Source organism: Octopus sinensis, linkage group LG23 (genome assembly GCF_006345805.1).
Source record: "Octopus sinensis linkage group LG23, ASM634580v1, whole genome shotgun sequence".
NCBI classification, from domain to species: Eukaryota; Metazoa; Mollusca; class Cephalopoda; order Octopoda; family Octopodidae; genus Octopus; species Octopus sinensis.
The window spans coordinates 14957239-14984308 of NC_043019.1; the positions used below are offsets into that span (position 1 = coordinate 14957239).

At 38.9% G+C, this 27070-nt stretch overlaps 2 protein-coding genes and 1 long non-coding RNA gene across 8 annotated transcripts in view; 2 read left to right on the forward strand and 1 right to left on the reverse strand.

Moving 5' to 3' along the window:
* The first annotated feature begins 275 nt into the window (after window positions 1–275).
* Window positions 276–5239, forward strand: LOC115223697. Its single transcript, XM_029794371.2, has 5 exons — window positions 276–429; window positions 1674–1738; window positions 2390–2461; window positions 3565–3734; window positions 4984–5239. The coding sequence occupies exons 1-5, from the start codon at window positions 388–390 to the stop codon at window positions 5178–5180; spliced, it is 546 nt and encodes a 181-aa protein (XP_029650231.2). The 5' UTR covers window positions 276–387; the 3' UTR covers window positions 5181–5239.
* Window positions 5240–8043: 2804 nt separating this feature from the next.
* The window catches only part of LOC115223456 (lysophosphatidic acid phosphatase type 6), a 40973-nt gene continuing 21946 nt past the window's right edge, over window positions 8044–27070 (reverse strand). Inside the window, exons 6-12 of one of the 6 annotated variants that reach the window (XM_036512535.1) lie at window positions 26428–26498; window positions 24279–24379; window positions 23586–23675; window positions 21080–21245; window positions 19813–19948; window positions 13128–13208; window positions 8044–8445 (exon numbers count right to left, since the gene is read on the reverse strand). In XM_036512535.1, coding sequence (XP_036368428.1) covers window positions 8429–8445; window positions 13128–13208; window positions 19813–19948; window positions 21080–21245; window positions 23586–23675; window positions 24279–24379; window positions 26428–26498 — 662 coding nt within the window. In that variant the 3' untranslated portion in view covers window positions 8044–8428. Of the gene's footprint in view, window positions 8446–9816; window positions 10076–13016; window positions 13212–16963; window positions 17161–19812; window positions 19949–21079; window positions 21246–23585; window positions 23676–24278; window positions 24380–26427; window positions 26499–27070 lie in introns of those variants that run through there. The other 5 variants (XM_036512534.1, XM_029794039.2, XM_036512538.1 and 2 more) reach the window with 5 other exon arrangements.
* LOC118767650 lies at window positions 11983–23127 on the forward strand. The gene is made up of 3 exons (XR_005003565.1): window positions 11983–11995; window positions 18900–18905; window positions 22949–23127. It is a non-coding gene; the product is annotated as an uncharacterized LOC118767650 (long non-coding RNA).

The following is a 27070-nucleotide window of genomic DNA, read 5'->3' on the forward strand; positions in this document are numbered from 1 at the left end:
CCACTACACACATTTTTTTTCTCTCCTTGTTTTTTTTTTTTGTCCCTTTCTGTAGAAGAGCGTAGGCTCGAAACATAAAAGACTTTTTCTATTCCTGAGCGTTATACTAATACATCTGTTTGTTTTCTACACCACCTGTCTTCGTCTTTTGTTTTTTTCGTAAACTCTCCCTATATATATATATATATATATTATATATATACGTGTGTGTATGTATATGTATGCATTTATATGTATGCACGTATGCGTGCGTGTATGCACGAATGTATATATTTATACATCCTTCTCTTTATCTAAACGCCAACTCTTTTTACTTTCCAGTCCAGTTACCTCGCCAGATCCAAACAACAGTCTTGGAGGACCAAAGGCAGTCTCAATGACTATTTCATGATTCCATATCAGTTCCCTTTCTACACGGCATTTGTTGAGGTAAGTCATTCTTCTACATAAACATCAGTGTGCCGTATATACGCTCTGGGTTCAAATCCAGCCGTTTGATCCACCGAGATTGCCTTTGTCTCTCACCAAACCGGGATGTGATAAATTATAATAATAACTCATGGACGGTGATTTGGGGGGAAATGATGAAGTATTAGCCAATGAAATCTGGCGGTAATTGTTCTGGATATTTACGTTCTGTGTTCAAATCTTATAGAGGTGGTGAAATTGCTGTTTAATGTTCTGAGGTCAGTAGAATAAAATAGCAGCTCAGACGCATGAATTGGCCGCCTAAGGACATTTATCAGTGTCGGGGTTAAACAGCCTGGGGTACCATGTATACTCAGTCAACCATTGCGCAAAATTACTCTGCAGAAAACAAGAGTCTTAGTAGTCGACTGACACAATTAGCGGGCAAGCATGCGTATATATATATATATATATATAATAATATATATATATATATATATATATATATATTTATATCTATATATATATATATATATAGATATATATATATAGTAGAAATATGTTACGAAAAGAAAATATAAAATACACGTGGATATGTAAGGGTAAAATAAGAAAAATCAACGAAAATGCACATTGCAAATAAAAAAAAAGGCTATTTATGACAGGTAACGACAAATATAAAATATATACATTTTGATTGACTGAGGTAGTAATACGAGTCATATATATATATATAATATATATATATATACATACGTACTTATTTAATCAATCTCGAAAGGATATAAAAGCCAAAGTCGACCTCGGCGGAATTTGAACTCAGAATGTAAAGACAGGCGAAATACCTATTTCTTTACTACCCACAAGGGGCTAAACACAGAGAGGACAAACAGGGACTGACAAACGGATTAAGTCGATTACATCGACCCCCGTATGCAACAAGTACTTAATTTATCAACCCCGAAAGGATGAAAGGCAAAGTCGACCTCGGCGGAATTTGAACTCAGACCGTAACGGCAGACGAAATACCGCTAAACATTGTGCCCCACACAGTAACGATTCTGCCGGCTCATCGCCGTCCTTGAGTCGCTTATATTAAGACATAAACGTATGAACATTATTTACATTATTTACATTTGACGGATATTTGTCCTCATCTTGTTTTTTGTTAACACATATCCGTCAAATGTAAATAAAGTAAATAATGTAAACAATTCCTCATCTCTTAAATGTAGAACTGTATAAACGTATGATTTCTATTTCAGGGTTGGGGCCTTTACTCGGAGTTCCTTGGAGAAGAGATGGGGATTTACAAAACAGATTATGACCGGTAGGAATAAAAGGGTTCTTATTTCTGTCTTTTAACTTCCATCTTTTACTTGTTCTTTTGTCAATGGACTGAGGCCATGCTGGGGCACTGCTTGGAAATGTTTGCTCGAACAAAGCGACCCCAGTACTTATGGAGTTTTGTTTTTAAGTTTGGTATTTATTCTAAAGGTCTCTTTTTGCCGAACTTCTAAGTTACAAGGACGTAAGCAAACACCGGTTGTCAAGCGGTGCGTGGAACAAAGACAAACATGCCACACACATCCACACATACACATACAAACATACATACATACATACATACATACATACATATATATGACGGGCTTCCACACAGTCACCGTCTACCAAATTTACTCTTGAGGCATTAGTCTGCCAAGCTCTATAGTAGACGACACTTTCTGAGTGTGCCACGCAATGACATTGAACTCGGAACCACAAGAATACAAAATGAGCTCCTTAACCACGCAGCTACGTCTTCGCCTATTAAGTACTGGAGTTAAGTTGTTAAAATAAAAAACCCTTCAAGGCAATGCCCCAGTATGGGCGCAGACCAATGAGTGAAACAAGTAAAAGATTTTAAAAAATGGTTTATTTGGTTTGTTAAAAAACGAAAATCATGTTCTCATATTTCATTATAATTTTTTTGTTGTAGGATCGGTCGTTATGCGTTTGAGCTTTTGCGAGCTTATCGTCTGGTCATTGATACAGGAATCCATGCAAAACAGTGAGTATTCAAAGGTTTCCATCTCAGTTCCTTGGGATTTATAGGTTTAAAGAAGTCAGCTTGTGATAATAAATCGCAAGGACAGACATACATAAGCGCAGGAGTGGCTGTGTGGTAAGTAGCTTGCTTACCAACTACATGGTTCCGGGTTCAGTCCCACTGCGTGGCACCTTGGGCAAGTGTTTTCTACTATAGCCTTGGACCGACCAGAGCCTTGTGAGTGGATTTGGTGGACAGAAACTGGAAGAAGCCCGTCGTATATATGTATATATTTATATGTGTGTGTGTGTGTGTGTGTCTGTGTGTGTGTGTATGTATGTATGTATGTATGTATATGTTTGTGTGTCTGTGTTTTTATAAAATAAAAAAATAAATAGGCGCATGTAGTTGGTAACCACATGGTTCCGGGTTCAGTCCCACTGCATGGCACCTTGGGCAAGTGTTTTCTACTATAGCCTCGGGCTGACTAAAGCCTTGTGAGTGAATTTGATTGACAGAACTGAAAGAAGCCCGTCGTATATATGTATATATGTATATATATATATATAATATCTATATATATATATATATAATATATATATGTACGTGGGTGTGTATGTTTGTGTGTCTGTGTTTGTCCCCTCACCATCACTTGAAAACCGATGTTGGTGTGTTTATTCCCCGTAACTTGGCGGTTTGGCAAAGGAGAGACCGATAGAATAAGTACTCGGCTTACGAGGAAGGGCGAATGGAAGCGCGTGTGTCGCGTTACTCTCGAGCAACAATGCCGTCCAGGTTCGACCTCGAGCGACTGCATCACAACCAAGGCATTCTATAGGGGCTTAGCGATGGGGAGGTACGACGACGATCTCGGGGCGAACTTGGGCGTCGACGAGGAATACCTGACCCGCTTGTGCAAGACAACTTTCGGGCCGGGACCTATGGACAACTTCCAGAGATCCCTGGCCTGTCAGTGCTACCGAGAAGCGCTACCCGTTCGGAATAAGCTCTGCAGACATGGCTCGAGAAACACGAGGCCGACCTGCCCGAGATGCGGTCAGAGCGACGAAACTGTCTCTCTCTCTCTTCCTCATCCACTTGTTCTTTTTCTTTTAACCTCTCAGAATGACTCGACAGCATGGAATCGATCTCCTGACCAACTTCACAGGCCTCAGTGAGAAGCAAGCATCAATTGAGATTGACCGCTACATTACCATCCCGGGTCAGGCCTGTGCTTATAAATTCGGAGAATTGAAGATTCGAGAACTGCGAAGTAAAGCTGAGAAAGCCTTAGGTACAGTGATGGATGCGTTCTTCCATATTTTTTCTTTACATTGTCGTTCATATTTTTAAGGGTGTTTTTGTTTAACCCACCACTAGGGTTTACAATGTTAATGGCCTTTATAATTTAGTTCCAGGTTAGTTCCCATCGACCAGATTTATGACCAAAGAGGTTCCAGCCTTGACGATCTCATCTGTGCGCGTGTGTGTGCGTGTGGTACTTTCAAATCATGACTTTTGAGAAAGCGAATGGACTATAAAATTGTTACGCATTTCCATATATCATGACAGTATTACATAACATAGTTTGGATTACATAACATTATATGAAATATATAGAATAAAGGATATCGTCCGTTCACAGAAACAATTGTAGTGTCAATTTGATGTCTCCTTTTCTAATTTAAAACATTACTTTTATAATTCACTCAACTGAATCATACTTTGGAGTTCTGTCGGGCTCTGAAGACGGTGCTGTATTTCAAAAGGATGAAACGCTTGCATTGTTCTATTTAATGGAGCCGCCTGAAACGGCCGCATTGCATTAATACCATGACATCCTTGTTACTTATATACTGTAATCAAAAGACATATGATGACATGCCATAAATAAAATTACATATACCACAGATTATGAACATTAAAAAGATATTTAAAGCAAAATTTCTACATATCTATATATACATACATAGATACATACATACGTACATATATATATATATATATATACATACGTACATATCTCTCTATATATACATATATATCTCTCTCTGTACATATGAATGTATGTATATATAAGTATATATATTTATTTATAATCATAGGTCGATCATGTGAACTTAACCCATGTATATTTTCAATGTCTTTTTTTATCTCCTTTTTTCTCTTCCCAGTTTATCCTAGTTTCTTTTATTAGTGTCTGAAGAAAGACTATATCCGAAACGTTAAAGCTTTTTATTCCTTCCTTGAGTGTCAGTCTGATAATATTCACTTTGAACGTCTCTTGTACGCATTTTCAATTGCTAGTTGCCTTCTATATACGTATATATGTGTGATGTGTGGGTATGTATACACACACACACACACACATATATAATATAATATATATATATATATATATATATATATATATACATATATACATACATACTTACATACATAATATATATATATACACACACACATATATATGCATACACATATATATATATATACATAAATATATATGCATACATAAATATATGTTTTTTCCTCTTTTGTAGGTGATAAATTTGACTTGAAGGACTTCCACGCCGCTGTCCTGGAGAACGGACGTGTCCCTCTGGATATTCTGGAGCAAATAGTGGATAACATGATAGAAAGTAAAAAGGCACAGAAGAACCATGCCAGCACACTTAGTCAGATTCCGTCCTTGTTGTTTTTAGTCAGTTCACGTCTATTATACAGTTATTGTTATTGATGTTCTTAGTTGTTTATTTGTCTATGAAATAATAAAAAAAAAATTCTCTTTAAACTGAGTGTCCTGTTGCTGTGTTATCTCTTTTATATATTATGGACATTCATGTATTACATAAATGTACTGACACAGTCGGACTTGTTTTTAAGTGACTTAAACAGTGTTGAAAGTGGAGCAGCCATGAAAATGTTCTAGGGTCTCTAGGAAAGACAGATGATATTCTTAGGTCAGAAACCTTGCTGCAGAGAAGATTCTGGTAAAAGCATCCACGATTTAAATGGTCGTGATAATTTAGAATTTAGGCTCCCACCCAAGGACAACAAGGGCCCTTCTGACGAGCTTTCATATAATTTCCGCCTACAAAATTTTTCTCACAGTTTGGCATATAAATATACATAGAATGTATGTAGAATTAATGAGACTTGTAAAATGTATCAACATATAGGCACATATATGTGGTAAGAATTTTGATTCCCTATACTATGGTTCCCAGGTTCAGTCCCACTGCAAGGCACCTTGGGCAAGTGTCTTCTACTATAGCCTCTGGCTTACCAAAACCTTGTCAGTTGATTTCGTAGACGGAAACTGAAAGAAGCTTGTTGTATACATACATACCTACATATATCACCGTGACCGACCAGGCTATCAGATGTTGCTACACATCGCTGGTCACAATGCACTTCGCACTGTTTTAGCCTTCAAATGACACAACCCCACTGGCTAAGTGAGCAGGCCTCATATATATATATATATATAGATAGATAAATAGATAGATGGGGTAGGGACAAACACAGATAGATGCATACATACACACATATATATGTGTGTAAGTGTGTGTGTGTATGTATATATATATATATGTACGTATGTATGTATGTATATATATATATATTCTTTTATTTGTTTCAGCCATCTGACTGCAGCCATGCTGGAGCACCGCCTTTAGTTGAACAAATCGACCCCAGAACTTATTCTTTGTAAGCCTAGTACTTATTCTATCGGTCTCTTTTGCTGAACCACTAAGTTACCGGGATGTAAAGATAACAGCATTAGTTGTCAAGCGATGGTGGGGGACAAACAGACACACAAATACACACACACACACACATATATATCTTCTTTCAGTTTATTTCTTTATAGCCCACAAGGGGATAAATATAGAGGGGACAAACAAGGACAAAGGGATTGAGTCGATTACATCATCTTCAGTGCGTAACTGGTACTTAATTTATCGACCCCAAAAGGATGAAAGGCAAAGTCGACTTTGGTGGAATTTGAACTTTTGCCTGGCATGCAACGTTTCTGCCAGCTCGCCACCTTCTTTCAGTTTCTGTCTACCAAATCCACTCACAAGGTTTTGGTTGGCCTGAGGTTATAGTAGAAGACACTTGGCCAAGGTGCCATGCAGTGTGGGACTGAACCCAGAAGCATGTGGTTGGTAAAGCAAGCTACTTACCACACAGCCACTCCTGTGCATGCATATATATAATAGGGATTAAAAGAGCCAGGCTGATATCAATAGAAGATTCAGTTCTAAACAGATTTGGTTAACTATATTAAACAATCAGGCACCAGCAAATACACATCCGTAGATCTAAATATCCTTTACAATTTCAAGACATTCTTATAGAAAAATATCACCAAAATTAATATATCTGAAAATACCTGTTAACATGTTTTCCAGGTGATTCAAAATTTAACAAATTTTGGAAAATGTGATAATGTATTTTCTGATATAATAATTTCAATATTTTCAATATTCTCTACACCTTAATATGTTGATAGAACAGAAACAGTTGTCAGCTTTGTAAGGTAAATTCTACTATTAAAGACATGATCTTTTTCTATCCATAGCTTTGTTATATATAATTTAATCCATAGTCATTGGTTACAAAACAGCCATAGGTGAAACAAAATATATTTTGTCAGACTAATGTTTATGGTTTAAATATTTTATTCATTCTCAGACTTGTCTTTGAGTTCTTTATACTAAATGGTTGGACATAGATTCTTTTGAATTTGTCTCCCCTTGAATATGGGAATATGTGCATCTTTGTGTCAAGAAAAAGTACAAAAATCCTTCACCATATCGCGGTTCACCTATCGTGCACTCAGTGCATCGCGGGTTTTTCTGGCTAATATATGTAAGTTTATTTCATGCCCTCCTCAGTATATTGCAGGTTTCTGCGGTGGATAGGTTTTTATACACTTGCAGATTCTAATTATTCCTATGGGAGGTTTTGGAACATAACACCCGCGATAGCCAAGGGATTACTGTATAACTTTGTGTTTATAAATCCCTCCCCACTGATTTCTTGACAACTGGTGTTGCTTTGTTAACATCCCCATAACTTGGCAGTTTAGCAAAAGGGGCCGATATAAAAGATATTGGAATTTAATTTTGACTAAACTTTACAAGGAAGTGCCCCAGCATGGTCGCAGTCCAGTGACCAGAAACAACTAGTTCCATAAATTACATTACGGCATTTCTGTCTTTGCCCTCAATGTCATATAAAAGAGGAGGTAACTCTATCAAAGGTGAACTTTGACATGGCGTCTACTTCATAAGAAGGGACCAATAAAATGAAAACTTGTGGGTGGAGGTCAATGCTATTGACTAAAAACCCTGGAAGAGAGTGGTGGTGCTCCAGTATGGCCACAGTGCAATGACTGAAACTAAGAACAAAGAAAAAAAAATAGCAATGATATCATTTCAACCATTTTGTGGTGAGCAGAGGGAGTTGATGCAATTATTATTAAAGACCCTAGATGGCATTGCTCCAGTATGGCCACAGTGCAGTGATTGAAACTCGGAACAAAAGAAAGCAATATCACCTCAACTAACGATGTGTTTTTCTTTCTTTTCTTTTATTATTAATTAGTTTAATTAATTTATTTATTTGTTGATGCTTATGTCAGAACATTTGAAAGACATTGCAAGCGAGAGGCGTCATTCGTCATTCACATCGACTGACTCACAGTCGTGGGCGTGCATTTAGTTTGGTAAGCGTACGAAAATGCGAAAAAATCTGTCTCTGGCCTTTGTGTGTCGAGGGAGCAGTGTTTCTTCTTTGACTGCGAACGATGTGACAAGAGAAGATAACTCTAGTCAACACAACAACAATCAAAATATTCCAAATATGTCGGAGTCGAACGAGGGAGCCGGGTTTTTTTTTTTTTCTATTATGGCGGTAAACGATGAGGGATGTCTGTCAAAACTGCTAGAAACAGCAGCCAAATCTCCCTCGAAATCACAACATTCTCATGTCTGGAACAAAAGAAGAAGAAGAAAAAAAGCTCATATTAGAAAAATAGTCCTAAAATATGGGGAAGGGTGTAGAGGGGGGGAATTAGAATATCTTTAATCATCAATTGGAATCAAAGAACCGCAGGGAGCTAAGCAGCAGCAGCAACAACAACAACCTTCAAATTGAACAAATTTAATAAAACAACAAAAATTCAATTTTTTAAAAAAATTGAAAACAAAAATAAACGAGATATTTTGTTTTGATTTGTTTATTTTTTTACTTGAAAATTACATATTTCTGTTATTTTTCTTTTTTGTTTGTTTTTTTTTTAATTTTTTTTCTGGTTGAAAAATAATAATAACAATTTATAAACATAGCCGGAAGGCCTCAAATTTGAGGGTTTGGGGGTTTTGGGGGTAACAGGAGTTGATCAGGATCGACTCCCATTTCCTGATTTGAACTTAATTTTATTAACACCACATAAAAGGCAAAGAAGACTAAGATAGGGTTTCAAACCCAGAATGCCAAGGGTCCACGACAAAAGCATACCACAAAGCACTTTCTGAAATGCTTCAACAAGTTTATTAATAACAATAATAATAATAATAACAAACATAATAATGAAAATAACTCTCATATAATAATAACAACAATAATAATGATAATAATAATAATAATAATAATAATAATGATGACGATAATTTCAAATTTCAATTTCGGGGAGGGGATTAGTCAATTTCATTGACCCCAGTGTGCAACTGGTACTTATTTTATTGACCCCCACCGAAAAAAAAAAAAAAAAAAAAAAAGGAGGAAGAATGGCAAAGGTTGACCTCAGCAGGATTTGAACTCAGAACATAAAGACATATGAAATGCTGCAAAGCATTTTGCCTGACATGGCAACAATTCTGCCAGCTCGTCACAATAATAATGATAATAATAATAATCCTTTCTACTACAGGCACAAGGCCTGAAATTTTAATGGAGTGGAGGTGGGGGGTGCAGTCGATTAAATCGACTCCAGTATGCAACTGTTACTTAATTTATTGACACCAAAAGAAGGAAAAGTAAAAGCTGACCATAGCAGAATTTGAACTCAGAACGTAGTGATGGGCGAAATACCGCTAAGCTTTTCACCTGGCGTGCTAACGATTCTGCCAGCTCGCTGCCTTAAAAATAATAATAATAATCCTTTCTACTCTAGGCACAAGGCCTGGAATTTGGGGGGAGGGGGTAAGTCGATTAGATCGACCCCAGTACCCAACTGGTACTTAATTTATCGACCCCGAAAGGATGAAAGGCAAAGTAGACCTCTTGCAGTCTTAATAATAATAACAATAATAATAATAATAATAATGTTTAAATAACAACAACAACAATAATAATAATAATAATGATAATAAATAAGAATTTGTGTTAGTGTTTTTATCTCCACCTTCGGGGCCTAAATATTTGTGTTTTTATCAAGTCATTCAACAAGGTCTGCATATGTGAGTAGATATGAAAGAGAAAAAGCAAAGCTGTCCAGAAAGTTTGTTTGTATTATATCAAAAAATATGGTTTTGTTAGTACAGTTTTATGATTTCCTTTGCCTGAATTAATTTACAAGGCTTGGGAGTTTCCACTCTGTCTTTACAATAGTTTCAGATGCTGGAATAAAAAAGCATAACGGAAGATGTTTTAAACAAAATATTTTCTCCAAAACTAAAATTTCAATCAGTTTGATGTCCTGACTGGTTTTGTCATGGGTGCTTTATTCTTGAATGTATACGGACACTGTTATAATTGGCAAAGTGGTTGGCAATTGGGAGATGGAGACCGATCAAAAAATAGTGCCGTCGTAAATACAAAAGTTGATAGGAAACATTTAACAGCAAGGATATGTATCAAGGTGAAGCTGGGGGGGGGGGGGGTAACCAAGGGGAGATAAACTGTTAAAACAACACCAACATCAACAACAATACACCCCCAACTCCCAACAATGTTAGATTTACATGTGTGGTGTGTGTATATGTATATATGTACATTTATATATGTGTGTGTATGTATATCTGTGTGTATATGTGTATATGCATCTGTGTGTGTCTGTGTTATTTAACCAAATATTGTTGTATTATAGGAAAGTAATTTTTTATCGAATGGTTGATCAATTGATTTGAGCACAGCATTTTTCCTACACCTCCGTAGTCTTTTGCCTTGATGACTTCTCAGATTGTTCATCACTGGAAAGAAGGCTGCAAAGGTGTAGCAAAAATCAAAAACAAAAAAAAAACAGTAAATCCATTAGTAAAGAAGTAAACTACAACCAGTGCATGTGTTGCTATTAGTAGAACGACCCTCCCAAAATACAGCAACACACAGACATACACACACACACACCCACACCCATTCACACATCTATACAGGTAATAACAAGGTTAGCCAGAAGAAATGTAAGGAATTGTTCCTTTGTTTATTTATATACAGGTACATAGCAAAATCTTTAAATTTTTTAAGGAATGAAATAAAATATAATAATAAAGTAATTAAAAAAAAAAAACATATTTTCATTTCTTAAATGAAATATCATAAATATTCTACTTTATTTTCATTTCATTGGAAAATTTGAAGATTTTTATGTACTTACAGGTACACAACTAGTCTTAAATTCTAAATAAACCAATAGACAATTTCTTTTATTTCTCCTGACTAAAACATACATTATCATATATATCAGAGAATATGGGTATTCTACATTGACTCACACATACGCAACACATGGAACTACAGTTCACTGATGCACTGTGTCACTATAGACTCTTTCTACTTTTCTTCAAGTTTTTTATGTAGAATTGACTGACTTGAGGTCATGCTGAATAAAAGAAAAACAAAACAGCCATAGAGATCCTAGCTAGATTAACTTTGGTTTTATATCTATTTAATGCTTATCAACTGAAAGCTATGATGTTGTGGCAATCATGCTTTTCTTAAGAGAAGAAAGCAATGCATACAGAATTGGCTTCGACAAAGGTACCCTAAGCAATACTCTAAGCAAATATGTCGCAGACCCAGTTTATTGTGAAGAGACCACAAATCTACAGGGCTTATAGCAATATGTATGTATGTAGATATGTAGCAGGTGGAGAAGGATTGTGCACCAGGGGACATCTACTTTTGAGAAATCTTGAGTTGCACATGAGAAAGTAAAGACGGATGTCAGGAAGGGCATCGCTGTTACACTTCCAGATGGGAAGGGTCTCCCTATGATGCTGACATGCAGTGTCTGTGCAAGAGACCCTGCCTCAGCAAAGCTGGACTCAAGAGTCATCTTCGTAGTCATAAAGCGAGAGAGATGAGTGACAACCTGGCCACTGGTGGTGGTGTAACACACCATACTAATCATATCTATCAGGCATGTGGAAGAGAGTGTAATTCGGCAGTAGGACTTAAACGACCTGCAAAGGTACATGAAGCCCAATTACAACTACAGCCGGCTATTACCAGTAAAGGTTTTAGCTGCCAATCCTGTACAAGACATTGTAGATCTTTAACAGGGCTAAAAAGTCACATTCGATCACAGCACCAGTAACAGTTAGGCTTCGTACAATGGCCATACTCGATAATGAGGGGGCAGCCATCATGCATGTAGATATGTATGTATCTGTCACATGGTGAGCTATCAGCAACTAAACTGGTAACCCCTACCAAGCATGCTTGGCAAGAGAGGGGGAGTTATGTTGGACACCCTTCAGGATGAAAAACAATGACCAGGGTTCCAGCTCATCCAGTCAAACGGAATAGCCCACTTGGGAAATTAACAAGCAGGTGGCTGAATACTCCACAGTCAAGTATACCCTTAATGTAATTCTCATGGGGAAGCCAGTGTGACACAGAATGTGACAAGGCCGGCCCCTTTGTAATTACAGGTACAACTCATTTTTGCCAGCTGAGTGGACTGGAGCAACATGAAATAAAGTGTCTTGCTCAAGGACAGAATGCGTCATCGGGAATTGAACTCATGACCTTACGATTGTGAGTAAAACACTCCAACCACGGAGCCATGCGTCTTAATTTCCTCAAATATATAACTACATCGTGTATTGAGTACTTTTTCCTTCACTTGTAAACAGATTCATATTTACGAACACACATATATATACATATACACACTGACACTAGGAGGTGTACCTTCACACACACACACACTCTTGCACTGATTGTTCTCTTCCCTTCATATTTAAAACAAAAATCATCAACAAAAAAAAAAAACATATATATATATATATATATATATATATACACACATATACATACCTATATATATATATATATATATATATAACAATATAAAATATAGATTGGAACAGGTTATTTTGTTGTTGCTGTTGTTCTTAGAGGGTAAAGTGGATGATGGGAGAAACTGGTAGTTTAGGTTCCCTAGGATTAGGAGAGAGTTTTAGGGTAGCATCAGGCATTTGGGAGCTGCATCAGGAGTATACAAAATATAAGAATGGTTTGCAGAAGAAAAAATATCTTTGGCAAGAAAATAGAATTTAGTTGACAGTGCGGAGAAAGAAATTTAGTTATAAGAGAGCAGCAAATGATCAAAGTAGTGGAGAATACTCTTCAGTATGTGGTGGAGGAGTTTGTTTTGTTGTCGGCAGAGAGAGGCAACCTCTGTCTTTCTTTTTTTTTTTTTTTTGACTTAGGATTTATTATAAACCTGCTGCCTTGGCCAGTGAGTTTCTTTTTTTAAAGCTGTCTACCGATGATGATGACATGGTTGATGGTGATGATGATGCTGCTTCTGAAATGATAAAATAGAAAGGGTTTTTATACATACATGTATATATATTATATCACATATATATATACATATACGAGATGGTAACAAACAGTTCCAGGACTAGTTCTGTAGTGTAGCAACAGATGGCAGTACATGGTCGCGTGTGCAGTGAAAGCTAGCAGTGACCTTCCTGAGGCAGTGTACCGAGTGACATCGCTGTGTTTACTTCAGATGATGTGAAATTTGTGTTGTTTGTTATCACATGTACTTTTTCATACCACCTCATATATATATATGTGTATATATATATATATATGTGTGTATATATATATATATATATATATATATATATATATATAAATATATATACACACACAAATATATCTGCATACACACATGCAAATATGTATATATATAGTATATCTATATATGCATATATGTACATATACAAATATACAAATATACACACACGAGCAAAACACTACATTTCATGTTGCTCCAGTCCTCATAACTGGCAAAAATTCTTGTGACAGACCAACATCCCATCCACTGGGGAGTGGGGGGGGGTATCAAAAATTCCTAGACTAGTTCTGTAGCATGCCAACAGGTGGCAGCATACGGTTGCAGGTGCAGTGAGAGCTAGCAGTAACCATGAGGCAATGTTTACTTCACAAGTTGTGAAAATTGTGTCTTTGTGATCATGTGTATGCTGTAGTCTGCGATTTTTGTCATGGACAGGAAGAGAGAGCCAAAGTGAAATTTTGCGTTAAACTTGGGAAGTCTGCTGCAGAGGCACTGAGCATGCTTCAGCAAGCTTACAGCAAAGAGTCGTATGCAGTGTGTTGAGTGGCATGGGTGCTTCAAAAGTAGAAGAACGCCCCTGGAAGACCTGCTATGAGTGTTACCACCAGAAGTGTGGCATTGTGGATGAAGACTTTGTCCCCCAGGGCCAGAGTGTCAATTTAGAGTTCTACTGTTTTGAAGCGTTTGAGGGAGGACATATGGCAAAAGCGAATGGATCTGTTGAGTGCGAAGAATTAGGTTCTTCATGATGACAATGCATCTTGCCACTGAGCTATCCTCACTCGTGAGTTTCTCACCAAAATCAACATGGTGTCAGGTCCACACCTGCCCTATTCACCAGACTTAGCACCTGTGGACTTTCCATCTCTCCCTCAAGATGAAAATGCAGCTCAAAGGTCACCGTCTTACCGCTGTTGTCAAGATACAGAGTGAAGTGCAGAAGATCCTTGACTCACTTACGGAAAATGAATTCCAGGTCAGATTCCAAAATTGGCAGGAATGCTGGGACCGGTGCATATATACACACATATAAATATATATATATATATATATATATATATATGTATGGAGGAGTGGTGGCGAGTGACAATTCTGTAAATGATAATAATAATTATAAGCTTAAGGTGATCCCTGTGTACTGGCTACAGAAAATGGCCTAATATTGGGGCGTATAAATCCACGATGGAAAAAAGTGGGTGCTAGAACACACAAGAATCCTCAACACTTCTCCATTTAACACAGAAAATGGACTTGTTTGTTGGTTTAAAAACAATACCATGAAATTATAGCTCTTAAATCTAATGGGAAGGAGTGAGTGGGGAGGTTGGTGTATTCGGTTAGCACACTTTTCACGTAAATAAGAGATGTGGGTTCGATTCCCATGCGTACTAACACCCACTTTTTTCTGTCAAGGGCTTTTATGCCCCAATATTAGACTACTTTCTTTAGCTAATACATGGTCATTGTTTTAAGCTTATAATCATTAATGTGTGTGTGTGTGTGTGTGTGTGTATATATAGTTTTTTATTGTTTTAATTTTCTTGGTCAGGTGACTGCCCATGCTGGGGCACTGTCAAGAGTCTCCTCTCTGTGTATAAATCTTTATACATTCTTATATATATATATATATATGGCGGTGCCCCAGCATGGCCACAGCTCATGAGCTGAAACTGGAAAAATCAAAATCAAAATCAAATCATATATTTTATATATATATATATATATATATGCATACACACAAACACATGTATAGAATTATAAACAGAAGTTAATCTGACTTAATGGTGGTGTGTTTTCTTTATGTATTTAGAGCTGCATGGCTAAGAAACCTGCTTCCCAACCATGTGGCCTTGGGTTCAGTTCCATTGCATAAAAAGCTTGTCTTCTACTACAGCCCTGGGCATCAAATCTTGTAAGTGGACTTGGCAGATGGAAACTGAAAGAAGCTTATACAAGCAGGTGATGAAAAGTTCCTGGCTTTGGGTAAAAGAAAATAGAGGAAGATCAGTTAATTATGATTTTATTTAACATATTCCCCTCTTGGATTCACATACTTATCACAGTGGTTGTTCAGTTTTTCTAAGCCCTGTAAAAGAACTTGGAAGGTTGGCCTTCCAGCCACGCCTTTCGCAATAACCTTTAAACCAGGGACTTTTCAGCAAGCCCCCATGTATATCTATATACATGCACAGATGGATATATGTGTGTGTGTGTGTGTGTGTGTGTGTGAGTGAGAGAGAGAGAAATAGATAGATAGAAAGGCAGATAGATAGATAGATAGAAAGGCAGATAGATAGATAGAAAGAGATAGATAGATAGATAGATAGATAGATAGATATGAGTGGGTGCTGAAAAGTTCCTAGTTTTGAGTAAAAGAAAATACAGGAGGATCATTTTAGTTATGATTTTATTCAATGTATTCTCCCCACTCAGGTTCACACACTTATTGCAACGGCCCTTCAGTTTTTCTAAGCCCTGTAAAAGTACTTGGAAGGTTAAGCCGCCAACCTGGCCTTTTGTGTTACCCTTAAAACTAGGAACATTTCAGTGCCCCTTCATATGTGTGTGTGTGTGCATGTGTTTGTACTTTTGTCTTGATATTACGTAACACTTATTAACAAGGGTCACAATCACACAAACTGCCTTGTTGATGTTCAGTCTTCCATGAGAAACATGTCTGGTCACTTGGAGAGAAGTGAAGGTTGGTGACAGGAGGTGCATCCAGCCATGGAAATTCAGCCCCACGAAAAACCCCTCTTGACCAATGCAAGGATGGAAAAGTGGACAATAAAAACGATGATCTATTTTACACAAGAACAGGATAGAAAATTTTAGCAATATTCCACCTCATTCTTTAAGAAAATTCAAAACTATTTTATATCTCTATACATAGTGGTGCAAGCATGGTTGTGTGGTAAGACGCTTGCTTCCCAGCCGCATGGTTCTGGGTTCAGTCCCACTGTGTGGCAGCTTTGGGCAAGCATCTTCTATAGCTTCGGGCTGACCTGGATTCGGTAGATGGAGACTGAAAGAATGAAAGATACCCATTGAATGTGTGTGTGTGTGTGTGTGTGTGTGTGTGTGTATGTACTAATTTATAATTATATAAATAATTATATTAAAGGGTTCGAACTGACCACACCAACATGCTAGAAATAGATGCCAAATGGCTGGCCACTTCATAAAATCATTTCTATATAAAGAAAATGTGTGTGTGTGTGTGTGTATGTGTGTGTGTATGTGTGTGTGTGTATGCTGGCAATGAGCTAGATGGTTCAACCGGAGCTGGCAAGCTAGAAGGCTGCACCAGACTCCAGTCTGCCTTGACAGCCTACTTTCTAGGGTTGGATGCCCTTCCTGACGCCAACCACTCCGAGAGTGTAAACAGGTGCTTTTACGTGCCACCAGCACGGCAAAATTAAAATATAAGAGAAAGCAGAAGAAGAAAATAGAATTCACGAGATTCTTTATTAATTATTACAATCAGTTCAACCCATTGTGCATCATGCATCAGTGGCTTGCAGGTGAGACGCTGCACAAACAGTTGTGGTGCATCACTGGTGCAGGTGAGTCTTGTCAGGTGACTTTGCTTTTTAATCTCTGTTTCGCTTATTTCAACTAGAGCTTACTTTGGTTGTTGTCGGTAGCCACTTGTGTGCATGACAAACTTGAGTTAAAAGGAAGGAAGAACACTTCTCGTATAAGTAACAAACTGACTTACAAAGAATCAAAAAATAATTCAAGCATCAAAATGAATCGGTGAATCAAAGAATATGCCCAACACTGATGACGAAATGTAATAGAATAGAATCATGAAACAAGAAAAATCGCCAAAGATAGAACAAAATACAAAACACAATTCGACATTCAAACTGCCTCGAGGTACCTCTTACTACAAGGTGTATTCTTTTGCTCTCTTGCTCTTTTACTTGTTTCAGTCATTTGACTGTGGCCATGCTGGAGCACCGCCTTTAGTCGAGCAAACCGACCCCAGGACTTATTCTTTGCAAGCCTGGTACTTATTCTATGAGTCTCTTTTGCCGAACTGCTAAGTTACGGGGACGTAAACACACCAGCATCGGTTGTCAAGCGATGTTGGGGGGACAGACACAGACACACAAACACACACATATATATATATATATATATATATGACGGGCTTCTTTCAGTTTCCATCTACCAAATCCACTCACAAGGCTTTGGTCGGCCCGAGGCTATAGTAGAAGCTACTTGCCCAAGGTGCCATGCAGTGGACTGAACCTGGAACCGTGTGGTTCGTAAGCAAGCTATTTACCACACAGCCACTCCTATACACAAGTTCAAAATTATTCTGTGAGTGTGTGTGTGCGTTTGTCCCTCGCCCACTGTGTTGGTGTGTTTATGAGTTCAAATTCCGCCGAGGTCGACTTTGCCTTTCATCCTTTTGGGGTCAATTAAATAAGTACCAGTTACGCACTGGGGTTGATATAATCGACTTAATTCGTTTGTCTGTCCCTTCTGTGTTTAGCCCCTGTGGGTAGTAAAGAAATAGGTATTTCGTCTGTCGCTACGTTATAAGTTCAAATTCCGCCGAGGTCGACTTTGCCTTTCATCCTTTTGGGGTCAATTAAATAAGTACCAGTTGCATACTGGGGTCGATATAATCGACTTAATCCGTTTGTCTGTCCTTGTGGGCAATAAAGAAACATATGTTCCTGTAACTTAGAGGCTCAGCAAAACTAACTGATGGAATAAGTACCAGGTTTTAAAAAAATAAGTCCTAGGGGTTGATTCGTTCGACTAACAATTCTTTGAGGTGATGCCCCAGTATGGCCACAGTGAAATAACTGAAACAAGCAAAAGATAAAAAAAAAGAGCCCGTTCCACCCGTTGTGATAACTGAGCCACACACTCAGGAGCCGTTCGATATTAAGCACCAAAGTAGATTTCTAGAAACAATTAATGGCGTCATCATCATCATCACCATCATCGTTTAACGTCTGCTTTCCATGCTAGCATGGGTTGGACGATTTTGACTGAGGGCTGGCGAACCAGACGGCCGCACCAGGCTCCAATCTTGATCTGACAGAGTTTCTACAGCTGGATGCCCTTCCTAACGCCAACCACTCTGAGAGTGTAGTGGGTGTTTTTTACGTGCAACCGGCACAGGGCCAGTCAGGCAGTACTGGCAATGACCTTGCTCGAATCTTTTTACACTTGACCTAATACTGTCTTCAATTGTCACATTCTGTTCCCACTGTGGGGTGTTGCAAGCTTGAATATCTGCATACAATATCTACATATACATGATAAATGATATCATAGGCATATCCCTGCATACAAACAACACACATACAGTAAGCCATATCAAAGGTGTTATATCAAAGCATACAACAGATCATCATCATCATCGTCATCATCATCAAGCGTCTCGTTTTTTTTGCCATGTTGGCATGGTTTCAGTGGCTGAAGCATAGTCAGGAAACAAGAGGACTGAGCCAAGCCCCAATGCCTGCATCAGCATGAGTCCTATGGCTGGATGCCCTTCCTAATGCCAACCACTCTCCAGAGTGTACCAGGGGCTTACCATGTGGAACTGGCACTAGTGGATTTCACCGGCACATGTAACTTGCAAGACAAGACCCACTCCCAGGGTTGGGACACAGAGTATCGAAGGGAGTGGCTTTATGCCAGGCTGTATGAGGCTAAACTATGAGAGGGACAGGAACAGGGGTCTCCCTGTGGAGGCAGGTGGTCAAGGTGTGTCATAGGAAGTACCCACAAATAAATACAAAGGAAGTGCCACAGAGGATAGGATAGGAGGGGTACGTAGGTATGTAAGCTTGCAAGAGGGTAAAAGGTGGAAACCAAGGGACTGAGGTGAATACAGTAAATGGTGGGCACAGGATTTTGTCTTGGAAGGTACTTGGTGACTCTGCCTGTGATGGTGCCAAGTAAAAAGCACCCAATACACTCTGTAAAGGGGTCGGTGCTGGAAGAGCACCCAGCCGTAGAAACCATCTTAAAAGAGACAAAAGGGTCCGGTGTGGCTCCCACCCTGATCAGCTTCTGTCAAACCATATGCCTCATGCCAGCATAGGAAAAAGACATCAATGGAAGGAAGAGGAGGAGGAGAAGAAAAAGAAGAAGAAAAGAAGAAGGAGGAGAAGAGGATAAGAAGAAAAGAAGGAGGAGGAGGAGAAGAAGGAAAAGAAAAATAGATGAAGAAGAAGAAGAAGAGGAAGAAGAAAAAGAAGAAGAAAGAAGAAAAGAAGGGGGAAGAAAAAGAAGGAGAAGAAGGAGGAGGAGGAAAAGAAGAAGAAGAAGAGGTATAACTTACGTGAGAATTTCCGACATATTTCAGAAGAGTTACACAGTTTGTCATGTGTCTCTTTGTCAGTTGCCATGCAGGACAATCCCTTAACAAACTTGTCATAAGGGGTATAGATTTCATCACAGCCACGGGATATTACATCCTGAAATAGTTTAGAAAAAAAGGAGAAAAAGGTGGGGTCTGTAGTGGTGTTTAGAGTAATCGTATATTATCTTGTCAATGTGTGTGTTACTCTGTGTATGTGTGTGCATTTCTGTATATAGATGTAGGCATAGCTGTGGTAAGAAGCTTGCTTCCCAACCATATGGTTATGGGTTCAGTCCCACTGCATGGCACCTTGGCCAAGTGTCTTCTACTATAACTTCAGGCCGACCGAGACTTTGTGAGTGGATTTGGTAAACGGAAACTGAAAGAAGTCTATCACATATATGTGTGCATGTGTGTGTGTGTGTGTGTGTAGACATTTATGTGTGTGTGTTTGTCACCCACCACTGCTTGACAACCGGTGTTGGAGTGCTTACATACTCATAACTTAGCAGTTTGGCAAAAGAGACTGATAGAATGGATACCAGGCTTAAAAAAATAAAGATTCTCCTGTTGATTTGTTTGAGTGAAATCCTTCTAGGAAAACGAAACGCAGGAGGGGAGTGTGTGGTGTTGTGACTGGCATCCATTGCTAGTAGAGCGCTAAGAGTACCATACGAGTGAGATCGTTGCCAGAGCAACAAGCTGGCCTTCGTGCCGATGGCACGTTAAACACACCATTCAAGCGTGATCGTTACTGCATCGCCTACTAGCACTTGTGTTGGTGGTACGTGAAAAAACATTCGAGCGAGATTGTTACCAGTGCTGCTGGACTGGCTCCTGTGCAGGTGACACGTAAAAAGCACCATTTGGGCGTGGCCGTTGCCAGTACCACCAAACTGGCCCTCATGCCAGTGGCACGTAAAAGCACCCACTACACTCTTGGAGTGGTTGGCGTTAGGAAGGGCATCCAGCTGTAGAAACTCTACCAGATTAGATTAGAGTCTGGTTTGCCAGACCTCAGTCAAATCGTCCAACCCATGCTAGCATGGAAAGCGGACGTTAAATGATGTTAAATGATGATGTATCTGACTCATACACTGTTCCCTTTCCAGACATTTGTACATTACTGCATATGCTTTATACGCACTTTTGACAAATTGTGGTGCACCTGAGCATTGTATACAATAATTTCATTATTATTATTATTATTATTTTATTATCAATATGGCTGAGAGAGATACAATACCTTATTGAGGTAGGAGACCTTCACAAATTTGTGCGACTTCTTGTCTTCGTACAGTTCTATCCTCAAGTCAGCAGCGAAGGGGGGCCACTTGTAGTCAAATATGTCAAAGGCACCGAGTATTGCACAGAGTGAGGAGTCGTGACAGGAGTATAAATACAGCTTGTAGCTAGAAAGGCAGGAAAATACAAAAGACATCTTATGACTTGGTATACATTAAGTACATAGATAGACAGCTTGTAGGTGGATATATAAAGTATAAATACAGACTGGTTGTACATAGATATAAAAATAGTATTTAATTATAAAAACATAATAGGATTTTTTTATGCTTTCATTACCGTATTTATTTTGAGAAGCTCTGTCAGGTTTCTTTCAATTACTTGAAGTATAACAAAGAATTTCTGCGATGGACTGGCGTCCTGTCCAGCTGGGGAACACATATACCATAGAAACCGGACCCATGAGCCTGGCTAGGCTTTAAAAAAGGGCGCATATAACAAAGAATTTAGTAAAATAACTTGGTTATCATTCAGCTGGTGTTAGGAACGTAAATTGCGACTAAGTTTTGGTGGAAGATTTTTATTCAAAACTTACGAAGGCAAGACATTTGTATTCAGAGCCAGAGCTGATTTCAGCCGGGTTGGTAATGAAAGGGTTAAGCATTGAATGTTTGTGAGGATTTAGTTAAGGAAAATAGGATTCGAAGGGGTCCGGTCCATAGGCAAAATACAGTTGAGGGCCACTGACTTAGCAGATAGTAAAAGAATCAATTCATTGACAAGTATCTCTATATTCCAATGTTGACTTTTCCAATGATATTTCACTGATACAACATAAGTCAAGCCAAGTTACCTTCATGAATTGTTCTGACTGACAAGGACCTGTTTCCTGGTTTCCATAACATGTATATTCCCCATTTTGATGGGATGCTGGTCAGTCCATCACAGAATTGCTCCTTTTTGCCAGGTGAGTGGACTGAAGCAACATGAAATGAAGTGTTTTGCTCAAGAACAGAATGCACCACCCGGTCCAAGAATCGAAACCACAACCTTACGATCATGAGTCCAGCACCCTAACCACTAAGCCACATAGCTCCACCCTTATAAGTAGTAAATCCTGGGTTCTGAGTTTGCTTTCTTGGATACACTTTAAGGACAACCTAACACCTGAATCTTCGGTTCGTTCCACCCACCGGAATGGGGAAAACCTTGACTAAAACTGCTTAGGAATGTCTACCTTGGATGAACACATATACCTTCTGAACTAACTAAATACACATCAAAGGGCATTAGAACGTTTATCTAGCAGAAACGTGTGTCGGATTGGAATTTAATGAAAATAATACTGTAATAAACACATTTCAAAGATGTAAAACCCTCTATTCTTCTGCTGTCATGGTTATAGATATATATTAATATATATTTTCCATGCAAGAATTATTTCCCTTGGACACCATTGTGACTCCCAAATAGTGTTAGAAGATACAATAATAATAATAATAATAATAATAATAATATATACAGTGGTGGACAGGCATGATTGCCAGCTTGCCCCTTGGCAAGTGGGCCAGTGAGCCATTAGAATCCATATATGGTGGTGGTGGTGGGGGGTCCATGTTACTATCTAAGGGGCCCATCCTCTCAGGTTTGAGAATTTTTTATTCATTCCTAGAAGAATGCATTAATTATTTCAGCCTGGCTGTGTCTGCAGACAGTTGAAAGGAATACTTTTAACAAAAACAAAAAAAAAATAATAAATGATAGCATTGTAGTTGTGGGTTGGGCCCCCTTAGCCTCCTGGCAACCAATATTTTTAGACCCAGTCCGCCACTATATATATATATATATATATATATATATATATGTACAGTGGTCAAACATGCCACCATATAAGGGTGAAGCAAAATGATTAGGAAAAGGTTAAAATTATACTGAAATATTTCTCATTTCAAATGGTAGACATGATAACTTGCATAAAAGAATTTCTGGCCCTCATGCCGGTGGCACGTAAAAAGCATCCACTACACTCTCGGAGTGGTTGGTGTCAGGAAGGGCATCCAGTTGTAGAAACTCTGCCAGATAAGATTGGAGCCTGGTGCAACCATCTGGTTCGCCAGTCCTCAGTCAAATCGTTCAACCCATGCTAGCATGGAAAGCAGACGTTAAACGATGATGATGATGATGATATATATATATATGATTGATCGTTAGCCACTACACACATTTTTTTCTCTCCTTGTTTTTTTCTGTGTCCCTTTCTGTAGAAGAGCGTAGGCTCGAAACGTAAAAGACTTTTTCTATTCCTGAGCGTTATACTAATACATCTGTTTGATTTGTACACCACCTGTCTTTGTATTTTGTTTTTTTTTGTGAACTCTCCCTATATATATATATATATATATATATATACATATATTATTTAGATATACAAAAAAATATGCATTGCTTTTCTGAAGAAGAAAATCAAACATGGATGCACAATGGGAACTAATAGAAAATGAACTCACTTTGAATCCTTTGAATCAGGACCCAGGTGTTGCAGGAAAAGGTCGATAGCTTTGCCACAGGAAAGAACAGTTGCTATTCGACGATCATCTCTGAAGTTGCATACGAAAAAACACAATCGAGAAAATTGGTTAGAAATCAGCTCTCAAAGAGTTTGCACACAGAAATACAATGCAGAAGACAAGCTAGGAAGAATTCTTTGATTTGGTTACATGTAAAATATACAATATGAAAGTCTAATTAGCAACATGTTCTTAATGAGGTTCCATATCCCGTTTATTTTCTACCTTTTGTTTCGGTCATTGGAGCACCACCTTGAAGAGTTTCAGTCGAATAAATCGACCCCGGGGCTTACTTTTTTTTTTTTCTCAAGCCTGGTATTTACTCTATCAGTCTCTTTTCTGAACTGTTAAGTTACAAGCAAATAAACACGCCGACACTGGTTGTCAAGCAGTGGCAGATGACAAACACAAACATGCACGCACACAACAGGCTTCTTTCAGTTTCCATCTACCAAATCCATTACAAGGCATTGAGCAGCCCAAGGCTATAGTAGAAGACACTTGCCCAAGGTGCCACACAGTGGGACTGAACCTGGAACAATGTGGCTGTGAAGTAACCACATGGTAGTGGTGGTGGTGTGTTGGTAATAGTAGTAGTAGTAGTGTAATGAGATTAAGTGAAAGCCAACTTACTTTTCGAGTCCGCAGAGAGATTTATAGAGCAATGTTGTGGCGTGTTTCTCTATGACACTCATGAATGGTTCCAGCTGGTTGGGGATCGGAAGACCGTGGACCTGTTGCAGGAGACAGAAATATTAGTAACATGGAGTAAACGGTCCAGACTATCAGATATAGAAGCATGTGCATGTGCATGGTACATGGCTGTGCATCGCTGCACCGGAATATAGAGTTTGCTTTGTTACCTTTAGCACACGGTGCCAACCAAATTCTATCTCATTTTGAGAGACTTTAGAGTGACCGATATCTTGTGAGGGATCTATTTTTTATCTTTTACTTGTTTCAGTCATTAGACTACGGCTATGCTGGAGCACTGCATTCAAGACTTTGTAGCCGAATGACTTAACCTCTGTGCATATTTTTATTCTTTCTAAGCATGGTCTCTTTTGGTCTCTTGCTGAACCACAAAGTTAAAGGGATGTAAACACACCAACACTGGTTGCCAAGAGCTGGTGGAGGACAAACACAATGACACACACTTTGTATATATCTCATCATTCATTTGTTTAACATCTGCTTTCCATGCTAGCATGGGTTGGACAATTTGACTGAGGTCTGGTGAACCAGATGGCTGCACCAGACTCCAATCTGATCTGGCAGAGTTTCTACAGTTAGATGCCCTTCCTAACACCAACCACTCCGAGAGTGTAGTGGGTGCTTTTACGTGCCACTGGCATGAGCACCAATCAAGCGACACTGGCAGCATCCATGCTCAAATGGTGCTTTTTATGTGCCACCTGCACAGGAGCCAGTCCAGCGGCACTGGCAGCGACCTTGCTCATATATACACACAACAGGCATCTTTCCGTTTCTGACTACCAAATCTACTCACAAGACTGGTCAGCCTGAGGCTATAGTAGACACACCCACACCAGTTATCAAGTGGCTGTGGTGGTGGTGGGGCAAACACAAATATAACACACACATACATATGTGTGTATGTGTGTATATATATATTTCATAAACATCAAAATAAAGATTCAAATGGAAATTGTAGTTAAGACACCCATGCCAGTGACACGTAAAAAGCACCGTCCGAACTTGGCAGATGCCAGTGCCTCCTGACTGGTGTCCGAGTCGGTGACATGTAAAAAGCACCAACCGATCGTGGCCGTTTGCCAGCCGCCTCTGGCCCCTGTGCCGGTGGCATGTAAAAAACACCCACTACACTCATGGAGTGGTTGGCGTTAGGAAGGGCATCCAGCTGTAGAAACACTGGCAAATCAGACTGGAGCCTGGTGCAGCCATCTGGCTTACCAGACCCTGGTTGAACCGTCCAACCCATGCTGGCATGGAAAACAGACGTTAAATGATGATGATAATGATATATATATATATGTATATACACACACACACACATATATACAAAAGAGTCTTAGAGTTTCCATCAACCAAATCCACTCACAAGGCTTCATTTGGATTTAGGCTATAGTAAGAGACACTTGCCCAAGGTGCTATGCAGTGGGACTGAACCTGGAACCATGAGGTTGGGAAGTCAACTTCTTACCACACAGCCACACATTAAAACATTTCCACTTGCCTTGTGGATGTTACACGAACGTGTAGAAAGCACCGACCATTCACAATTTATAAGCAAGAGCACTGAGAGAGTGCAAACCTCCGCCAAGGCAACACCAATATCCTCTCAACAATTATATAGAAATGATTCTTTAAAATGAGAATATCTGAAAGAAACTCGACTAATCTGAGAAAAGAGAATACTAAAAATGAACCCAACCACTCACAAAAATTAAGTAGAAAACAGGAAAAACAATCCAGAATCCTTGTCTGGTACCGGATCGATCCCCACATCTAATCAGTTTGTGCCAGTCAGGAGGCAAAACATTCCTGAAAGTTTGATCAGAATCCATCCAGCGGTTCTTGAGATATCTCGTCCACGGACAAACAAAGAAACAATTGCAACTGAAAACAATACCTCCACCTTTGCTAAGGCGGAGGTGATAAAGAGGATGTGATTTCAAAGAAATTTAGATGCCTAGTAGTTGGGAAAAGGTAAAAAAAAAAAAAGAAGAAAAATCAAATGCAGGTATGTTATAACCAATAAAAGGGAAGACAGGTGTTTGACGAAGTTGATTTAACGAACCTTTCTTGCAACTAAGTCGTCTCGGGCTTCGATCCACTTAATTCGTTCTTTAGTGTTGAAAGAGTCAATACCTGCCAAAATAGTCAGAATATGTTAAGAGGACAACAATTAACCAGAGCAAACAAAACAAAACAAACATGTCAAAAGAATAAAATGGATCTCCATCAGTTACGACAACGAGGGTTCCAGTTGATCCGATCAATGGAAGAGTCTGCATGGCACCTTGGGCAAGTGTCTTCTACTATAGCCTTGGGCTGACCAAAGCCTTGTGAGTGGATTTCATAGATGGAAACTGAAAGAAGCCTGCCGTATACTCATCTTCTATGTACTTTATCTTGAGCATGATGACACAGCCACTGAAGTCACAGTTCAGTGATGTTACAATTCAGTGATGACACAGTTCAGTGATGTCAGGTGGGTGTCACGGGTCAGCAATGACACTGGTCAGTGATGTCACAATTCAGTGATGTCACACATTGGCATTGTCACATTCATGATGTCACAGTCATTGATGTAACAGTGATGTTACAGTTTTGTGGTGGTGGTAGTAGTAGTGATGGTAGTGGTGGTGGTAGGAGTAGTAATAGTAGTAGTAGTAATGGTAGTGGTGGTAGTGGTTGTAGTAATAGTAGTAGTAGTATTG